This window comes from Pteropus vampyrus, unplaced genomic scaffold (genome assembly GCF_000151845.1).
Source record: "Pteropus vampyrus isolate Shadow unplaced genomic scaffold, Pvam_2.0 Scaffold317, whole genome shotgun sequence".
Classification (NCBI taxonomy): domain Eukaryota; kingdom Metazoa; phylum Chordata; class Mammalia; order Chiroptera; family Pteropodidae; genus Pteropus; species Pteropus vampyrus.
The window spans coordinates 110,293-120,134 of NW_011889098.1; the positions used below are offsets into that span (position 1 = coordinate 110,293).

Consider the following 9,842-nt stretch of genomic DNA (forward strand, 5'->3'; position numbering starts at 1 on the left):
GGGCCGAGCGAGTGCTTATCCGAGTCCCAGAGAGTCACTTCCCGGCTCTTGTGTGATCTCGGACAGGGTTTTCGCTTCTGTCCCCCAGGTAAAGTGTGCATAATCCATGTGTCACGATACCTTTCCCAGCTTAGCGAGGTCAGTCCAGATCATCGAGACCGAAAAGTGCTCTGTACACGCACGCGTTTAAACGCACGCGCGTGCGTTGTTAACTCGGCCAGTTATGCGGTCATCTCAAGGTGGTCAGACCTCAGAGCACACGGGCTTGTGCTGGGGGAGACGCTGCGTCCGCCCGCACGGCTCGTCTCTGAAGTAATGAGCGATGATTCTAGGTCACAGTAGTTCTTTAAGATGTTGATCTTAAGCAGTAACGAGCATACCCCAGGAATACCCCATTTCCTGTAATTACTTACAAACTTATCTAAACTAGCTTTACTTACAAACTTATCTAAACGACCATTTTCAAGAGAATTAAGCTCCAGTGACGTTAGCCATTCATTTAGGTAATGAGCGAACTGCCCTCGTATGTACGGGGGAGCGAGAAGATCCAGCGACTCGACTCTTTTCTGTGCCCTGTGGTTCAGTGGGGCCGCGGCGCCAGGGCTCCCAAGGGCAGCAGGTCGCTGGTTCCCTAAGGGCCTTGCCTGGGACCTGGCAGACTTGATATAACTCCCCCGAGAGCCAGCATCGTGGGTCATGGTAAGAAGGTTCTCCCTTCTAATGCTCTCTCCTTTCCACCAGAGAATACCTTTTAGTTCTCTTGGAGTTTGGAGAGTGCACCTGTGTGTCATTCATATGCTTTGTGATTTTTTCTTTAACAGCAGCCAGATCTCCTGGCTTTCGCCCTTAGAGAATACATTATTTTCTCGGAGCTCATTCTCATCAGAGGCTTTTACGTGCCAGTCATTCTAGTTGATTTCCTTTCCTTTCAGAGATGTGAGCTGTGGGAACGTGCTCCCAGCCCTGAAGGATGCCAGGCGCCAATGGCCCGTACTTTATTTAAACGATGGGATAAAGCAGGGCCGATCTATTGAATTTTCATTTTTTTTAATTTCATAATTTGCTGCTGCCAGGTCCTAGTTTAGATGCACTGACATGGGAGAAAACGAAATACCCTAAAATTTTGGCGAATTTCGGTTTAAAGTATGTTTTCCCTAAAACATTATGAAGCTCATGCAGCCTACCATGTGGTGATTTGATTCTCTTTATTGCGGACACTCTTTCAGATATCTCGTAGAAAAAGAGCAGAAACAGAGCCATTTCCTAAAGCTTTGCTCTGAACCCTGATCTGGCGGAGAGGGTCTCTTTCGGTACGGTCAGGGTCAGGGTCAGGGTCAGGGTCAGGCAGGTCGGACTGTCGTGGGGAAGCTGGGGTTGGAAGTGTTTCATGCTTTGCTTTCTCCAGTCTAGCAAAGCAAAGCAGAGAAAATGGTCTTTTCTATCACTTAATAACACTCGCTGTACTTACTTTTAAAGCCTCTAACCTCTCATGACTAACGTATCTTATTGCATTTGAACATCAATGAGACCTCAGTGAATACTGTGCAGAGATTCTAGTTAGTCTGGAGGTTAAGGGGTAAATATGTCCTTTTGGTGTTTTCTCTCTGGCTGACACATTAATTTATTCAGTCTGCTTCCAATGAATAAATTTCCGTGCCAGCCAGGATTATAACAAAAGAAGTTGGGTAAGTATATGAATACTTTTTTTAAAACCTCTTTAGCGTCCTAAAAGTAAAGCCATGACATTTTAGGGTGTCCATTACCGTTTATCATTTTTCTGATTTTCTATAAATGCATAAGTAAGCTTAGAAGTCATTTCTCAGTTCTGACGGCTGGCAGATGACTGGGTGTGGGCGCCGTAGCCATGGTCGGCACTAGTCTCGCCCCATCCTAGAGGGCGTGGTCACGACGAAACCGCTGTTGGGTCGCGGTCCCAGAACCAGGGTTTGCTGACACTCTGAAACAGTAGCTCGGCTTTTCTGTTGAAACTGTACCTGTTCACCGGATGAGTAATTTTGTTTCACAGATGCAGCGTTTAAAATCCTGAACCCTATGACTGTTCCACGGTTTTTTAGGCTGAATAGCAACAATGCCTTGATAGAGTTCTTGTTGGAGGTGAGAAGGAGTCTGTTTCATTGGTGGTGGGAGGTCAAACGACATTCTTTACACGTCTGCTAACTTCGGGCACATAAACACGGGAGGAAATTGTCATCTTCTTTTTAAGGGCACTCCCGAGATAAGAGAACATTATCTTGACTCCAAAAAAGACGTGGACCATCACCTGAAATCGGCCTGCGAGCAGTTCATCCAGCAGCAGACTGTGCAGTTCGTGGAGCCGCTGGAGCAGTTCATGGCGAAGGTGCGGGCCGTGCGGGTCCCGGGGGGGTTTGAGTTCCGCCCTGGCTTTCCTGTTCAGGGACTTTCTCTCTGGTGAGCACTCTGGCAGGACGAGGCGGGAAGCCTGGGTCTCAGTGACTCCGTCTGGGAAGTCACCGTGCTTGATTTTGGACTTTCAGGTAAAAACGGCTGGTGGAGTTTTTAGCTTTTAAGAGAGAGTGCTACTATGGCAAAGCTAGTTACAGCAGACCTCTGGGGGGCCGTGTTCTGTTTATCCGCGTGGCGGGCGCGTGCGTGTGTCTGGGACGCTCACTTTTCCTGGGTTCGCACCCACGTGGCAGTAATCACAGGCCTGCCCGTCAGGGTTTCCTGTTCCTCAAATGGGTGGGTATTTTCCTCTTTGTTTTACATGCTATCTCTCCCTTCTTTTTTGCATGGATAATTGAGAATCGAAGGTTTTTTATGATTGCGTTGTTAATTACCAGATATATGGGTTTATAATTATCTGTCTCTCTCTCTCTCTCTGTCTCTGAGCTAAAATTCATCGGCTGGCTAATGCCAGCAGTGAAACATTCAGATCATGGCTGCTTTGACGTCTCTGTTTCAACCTAATCATTAAAAAAAAAAAAAAATTTAAGTGCTGTTACTAAGAACTTTTCTCAAAGATGTTTAAAAAGTCTTGAAATTAACTTTAATTTATTAAGCCTCCACTGCTCGTCCAGACATACATATATTAGAAGACATCATAAAAAAATAAAAACATCACAGTCCTTTCTCTCAGATTTACGTATCTGAGTCTTAACCAGGTAGACAGGATGTATGTATGAAGTGACCAGAGGAGACAGCTAAGTAAGTCGTTTGTTAGTGACTTGTTGCTGGACCCAGTGACACGGATGTGCCTGAAGCCTATGATAAAACCAATATATTAACTATAAAAGTAGTACCCAAAAAAGCAAATACAGAAATGTTAAAAACCAGGCTGACTGCTCTCCGCTTCCCGTTGGAGTATGTTAATCGTTTAGTGGACTTTAGTCCATGCATGTCAAGTACTTGGAATGTGTGTATGATGAGTTTTTTTCCTACCACGTAAATTTAGAAAGAAGGTAGTGGAAGTGTTTTCTACCAGATTTTAATTAAAAAACAGTACAGGCTTTGATGCTTTGCAGTTTACAGACGAGTCGTCATAGTTTTTGCCGAGATCGTCCTCGTGGGGGCCGGTGTGCAGGCTGCAGGTGCGTCTGGGGCCAGCATCCGCATCGGCGCCGGGGATACTGAGATGAGGGCTTTGCAAAAACAGCAGCAGAGTGAAACTTCCCACACAAGCAAGTTGGTGATAATGAAATCCAGGGTTAAAGGTTTTTTGGTTTTTTTTTTTTAAAGAAAAGTACAGTTTCCTTATAATCAGGAGAATGAAAACTCACTGGTGTTATTGTCCCAGCTGATCTTAGTTTAAGTTCGGTAAACCTGGCATAGCGTGCGTTTTGGAAGACTGGACACTTGAAACATTTTTTAAACATTAGAGGTTTACGTGGAAAACATACTGCGGGTCTGAATCGTACGGTGGTTCTGCGTGGACATGCCACGCGTGTGTCGCCGGGTCCGCTGTGTGGCTCCTCACCCATCTTCGTAGACTCCCTTCGCTGCGGGGCGGTGAGGACAGCCCCTCCTCTCATCGTCCCTCAGAAGCCACTCCCGCCCTCCCCTCACCTGCAGCGTCCTCGCTCAGGTCACTCACGGTGACCTCCCTTTTCCCTCACCGAGTTTCCAGTCAGAATACTTGGTAGGGGACTGTGCGTCCCTTTTACGTTATCTTATTCCAGATTCACGCCCCTTCCCGTCTTGTTGGCATAGAGCGAGTCAGAGCCAAGATACACCATACACACGTGCGTGTGTGCGCGTGCACATGCACACTCACACGCACAGGCATACAGTGTCCGCACTAGACATGTGATCGTTTAAGACATAGCTGCTTAGAATTTACGGAGCAAACGTTTTCACTTTTTCCTGGTGAATGTTACTCCCGTTCTGAATAGCAGAGACAGCATAAAGGTTTTAAAAACTTTAAAGTGATTTTTTTTTTAAAGGTAAACCTGCAAATGCAGAATTTTGTGCCTCTTTTACTATAGTTAGCCGTTTGTAAGGCCACCAGTGCTTGTACCTTGATAAATGATGGTAAGAAAAACAGTTTCCGCAGGTACAGAAAGGAAACAGCATTTCATCTTTCATTTGGATGATGCTTATAGGTCTCTGTAGTTACAGTTTGGATTGTTAAATCCCATCAACAGACTGTCCTCAGCTTGTTCTTGAGTTTGGGGTGATTTTATAAACATATATGGATTTGCATAATAAAACAAACCGTGTGAGCGTGTAGAGAACATTCTGAGGTTCTCACACTGCTTTTTGAGCCTAAAGACTTGGGTTTGATTCTGCATACCTTTTATATCGTTTTTCTTTTTCTTTTTTTTTTTTTTTGGATTTTTCGTTTATGTTGCTCTTTCCTTGGGCTTTTCTTGTTGAGATGCTTCCTTTTCATTAATCCCCATTACATCCTTGGTACTGGAGTGAGGAAAACAAGTTCATTAACAGATTGAGAACCTCAAGTTTTATAGAAGATACACAAGGATAAACATTTCTACAACATCATAACCTGTCCAGTATAAACATCCTGATTTTTTTTGTTCAATTCATGCATTTTTTTTGAGAAAAGCAAAATAAGTTTTAGAACATACGTGCTCTATTGCCTTATTTCCTGCTCCTTGGAAAAATAACGTTTTCTCTCCGCGTTCGGCCGTAAGGAGTGTGATGCTGCTCTCAGTGTTGGGGTGGAGGTTCATATAAAGATTTTTGGGTAACATATTGTCTGTCAAGCTCAAAAACCGTTGGTAGTTTTTTTTATTGTTCTAGAATGTCATCGTACCGAATATTGCCTAAAACAGACTTCGAAGTAGGCCCTGGTGGGTGTCGTAGGAAGAGCACAGCAGCCGGGGCAGGAAGCCGAGCTCCAGGCCCCTCCGCGCCTCCCGGCGGGCGAGGCCGGCGAGTCAGCGAGTTTCAGCCTCGGTTTTCCGCCCTCCGCCCTCCTCACTAAGTTTATTGCGAGGATCAGAAGAAGATAATACGTGTAATGTGCTTCGTAACTGTAAGAGCTGTAATAACTATAAAAATGTTATTTTACAGTAAAATATGACAAATCTGAAGTGAAGATACTGCTTTAGCAAAAAAATCTGAGAGCATTTTAAGGAAATATAATCTCAAGTTTGTAGCTAAAAGCATTTCCCCTGCTAGGACTAATTTATGCTGAAAACTCAGCTTTGTATTTAGCAATATTCCTTTTCTTTCAAACAATTTCCTGAAGCGTTGCAAGTTTATTCTTAATATTCCCTCTGGAGTGTTATTAATTTCCTCAGCAACACTATACCTTTAAGTTTATTTCTTGAAGTGTACTTAATAGAGTTTGACCTCTAAATTTAATTTCTGTTCTCGTAGGGTTATATAACCTACTGGGAAATCAAGACAGAGAATATGTAAACAGTAAGATGTCTTCAGCACTGTCATGATGACACAGCTGGGCCCCTTGTTCATCCTGTAAAGGTTTTAAAAAAGATGGAGCTAACCTAGGAATCTTTCGATTTTCCTCAGTTAATCTTATCTTTAAGATTTAACTTAAAGATAAACATGTTGTGTAGGTAGTAAATAGAAACAGGTATACAAGTTTGTGTTTGTTTTTAATATATAAATATCTACAGCCTAAGTATATGTTGTTATGAAATTGGTTAAATTCTGGAACAATCAGTGGAGGAATAGGCAGTCTTTACTATTAAAACATAATCGTTGCATACAAAAAAATGCCCGGCATTTGACAAGCGGGGAAAAAAGTTTTCTTAGCACCGTGCTCCTGAGTGTGGACACATTAGTATGTTTACCTATTTACGCTGGCAAATTTGGGGAGCAGTGCTGGAATCTTGGTGACTCGGCTGCTGTGCTCTTCCTACGACACCCACACCAGCCCAAGCCCCTCAGGAGTTTGTTTTAAGCAATATTCGGTACAGTGACATTCCAGAACAATAAAAAACTACCGACGGTTTTTGAGTTTGATAGAAACTCTCTGACCCAAACGTGTTCATGTGAACACCGACCCCGCACTAAACACGAGCGTGTTTTCCTCTCGCAGTGTCTGATGTGAATTGTATGTATGATTTGCTTTTAAAAGTCGCACCTCACAATGCGAAGTAGAGACACGACGAGGAGGTTAGTAGGAGGAAGCGGCGGTTTTATACCTGCGTCGGCGTGAGCAAAGGCCCGGAGGGGCCGAGAAGTGTACCGTGGCAGGGAGAGAGAGAAGGCCGGAGCTTCGGTTAATGCTACGTCCTGTCTGTGCCTCTGCCTAAATGTTTGCATGTCCTTCTTTTTATTTATTTTTTCAGACGAGGCAACCCTTGGTGGACCTCACAGATCGCAAGGACCTTGTCAGCTTACAATCTCTTATATTTTATCTTTTACGCCTACAGCACCCCGTCTTCCTAGGTGGTCTCCCATCCAAGTACTGACCAGGCTCGACCCTGCTTAGCTTCCGAGATCAGACGGGATCAGGCACGTTCAGGGTGGCATGGCCGTAGACTCGTGTGTCCTTCTTTATGAGAAATCTAGAGTTGGTGCTCCAGCTTTGCTTATGAGACTTTCCGGTGAGGCCAAGGTCGTGGCCTGGACCTTTGGCACCTAACAATTTATTCTTAAAAAATGTTTTATGCAGTTTCTGTCCTTCACCCTTCCCAGCTGTGCCTTGACCCCGCCATAATTCGCCGTCTTAGGAACGGTCCTGTCTGAGGCACCGAGTCTCCTTGCTTCGGCTTTGCTTCTCTGTACCGATGCTGAGGAGTAAAAGCGGGGGTGACTGGAAGATGGGCGTCCACGTCCGCACCTGCAGCACTGTTGGCCAAGTGTGCCTTTGGATGCTATTTGAAAATCTTGTTTTTTTAAATAACAGACGTTCTGTCTGCCTGTGATATAGTAAAGGACCCTCTAGGTACAAAAAGGAGGTTTTGTCTAGCTGCTGACATTTTTCCGAGAACGTACAGTAATAATTTAACAGTACCGTAACTGTCCACCTGAGCAGAGGCCTGTTTTGTGTTGACATTTCTCTCGGCCGTGTTTGTCTTCCCACCCTGAGATGCTTCAGGCCCGGCGCCTCAGGACCCCGGCGTGGCTTTTTGCAAGATGACGTTTGCCTTGAAATCACGAGTGAAGTTCTGCTCTGATGCGTTTTCTTTCTGGGTCGCGCGTCTGATTATCATTACGTTTTAATAGGTTCGAATGGTGCCGTGTGTCCTCGGAGAGACGTACTGGTTTAATTCATCATCACTGAAATGGAACCTGTCTTCTTTTTGTCTCTTCTGCTAGGTGTCAGCATTAAGGACGATGGCGAGTCAGGGAGGACCCAGGTACACCCTCTCGCAGCAGCCTTGGGCACAGCCAGGTACTCATTCTCATTTTACTGTTTGGGGCTTCTTGGTTTAGGGTATCGGGTAGTTCGCGTGGATACCATCCTTGGCCCTGATGCTTGGAGCTGCCGTCGCCGTGGCTGGGTTAACACCCACGCAACTTGGGGCTGACGGGTCTTAGCTGGCTCATTCTACCTGTATCTCAACAAGCATTTCAAGGAAGGAAGAGTGGAAAACACACACGCACAGCCAGTCGAAAAACGTGGCTTCGCTGGAAGCACCGTGGGTCTGCCGGTTCCCGTACACCCACTTCTGTTGCGCTGACAGCTTTGCTGAAAATACTGTGTTCGATAGTATGAAATCAGGGAACGAATGCGTCTCTTTCCAAGTCTTGTATGAAGGAACGTTGGCATTATTTTGTTCCACATTTTATGCAAGTTGCACCCTCTGTGTTTAACGGTCTATAGAGTGAAAAGATTATAAAAATCGTGGTGTCAGCTGGCAGTCGCAGGCAGTATTGTCTGATTGGCAGACACACTCGAGATGCTCCTGGTCTTACTCTTTCCTAAATGTGAATTTTTTGTGTGTTAGAAGGCTTTTTTGGTTTGTCTTGTTTCATTTGGTTTTTGTCTTTAGCATTAGATGTTAGACATTTAAAATCATGACTAACTTTCTGGGTTATTTTTGGCACGTTTTGTCACATTTGAAGTTGCCATTGAACCACAATAAATAATTGTTTAGACTGTTTATTTCTGGCCATCCCCTTGCCCATACTGTGGTAGAGGTCCTTCGAAACTAACAAGGGCAAAAAGACGAAAGACTCGATGTTTTAATTGTGTACAAGCCGTGTCCAAGTTGGTGGGGAAGCTTTTTGCTCACAGTGAGAGACCCAAAGAATGGGGTGCGGCTTAGCGCCCATGGGGAGTCGACCGTCTGCAGGCGTGCGATCTGGAACTCGGTTTTTAATACGTTTTTTCCTACGAGAGAATGTAATGTCAGGTATATATTTCTTTTGGGAAAAAGAATTGAGGCCATTCTAAAATTTTCAGTTATTATTATGTAATGCCTCAGGTTAATTTGAAGTTGAATTAAGAAGTTGAAAGAGTAGCTGTGTATCTCTTAGGAAGAGTTGTGAATGTAGAGAAGTATCAATTATATTTGAGGTGAAGGCAGCTTTCATTTCAGAAGTTCGTCATGTGAACGTGTTGATGTCACTATAGGTTTGCACCGATTTGCTTTATTGCAAATAAGCTTGATGACTTGCTTTAGGCCTTTGATTTACTTTGAGAGGGGCAGTGAATGTTATACTGTCTTTATTATTTTAAACCTTTTTATCGTGTATGAGACGGAAACCCTGACAGCATACTCGAAGCTGGAGTCCGTTCTGCGAGGGGACAGAAAGCCAGGTTCTTCTACTGACAGCACTGGAAATTCTAACCATAGCTGGCCGGGTGGTGACCGCCTGTTCCGACCCCTCACCGTCGCAGACTTGTTAGTCTGCTACTCAGCACGGTTCCAGAAGGAGGTCTGATCATCTTTGCATTAACACGGCCTTGGGGTCAAGGTTTCAGTCACTTATAGAATAGGAGCTGACTATTTTGAATGTTTATGTAAATGAACATTCTTGGGTGTAACTCTTGGGTGTAATCTTTCTTAAAACTCTTGGGTGTAATATTTCTTAAAACAGGTGGAAGCCAACAGGCAGAGGCACATTTAGCCAAGGCCGGGGGCTCGGGGCGTCGTGCCCTGGGTGAGGCCCCCTTTCACCCAGAACGGGCTGCCACGTTCCCAGGCGGAGCCCGAGGGGACCGCCAGTGTTAAGCGCGTTGTGCACCTAAGCTTACTGGATTTGTCCTCGTAAAGATGAAAAGAACTGACAAAGCAGACTTCAGCAGGGCTCGCTGCTGTGTCACGCAGCCCGTTTGTCACGTAAGCCTTTGGTGTCTAAGTGAGGAGCTGTCAGTTAAGAAGCCGTGACGCTCTTGTTCACCTAGTGTGTCTTCTGTCTTGTTTAGCCGCACGGAGCTGTGGAGTTGCTTTTTTGACTCTGAGGTACAGGAAGCCCAC

At 45.0% G+C, this 9,842-nt stretch overlaps 1 protein-coding gene and 1 pseudogene across 1 annotated transcript in view; one reads left to right on the forward strand and one right to left on the reverse strand.

The window, feature by feature from the left end:
- Positions 1-9,842, forward strand: part of COG3 (component of oligomeric golgi complex 3) — a 55,133-nt gene that overhangs the window by 37,920 nt on the left and 7,371 nt on the right. The window contains exons 17-19 of the mRNA XM_023521802.1: positions 2,027-2,115; positions 2,225-2,359; positions 7,735-7,810. Of these exons, the coding sequence (XP_023377570.1) occupies positions 2,027-2,115; positions 2,225-2,359; positions 7,735-7,810 (300 nt within the window). The remainder of the gene's footprint in view (positions 1-2,026; positions 2,116-2,224; positions 2,360-7,734; positions 7,811-9,842) is intronic.
- Positions 6,837-6,955, reverse strand: LOC111730507 (annotated as a pseudogene).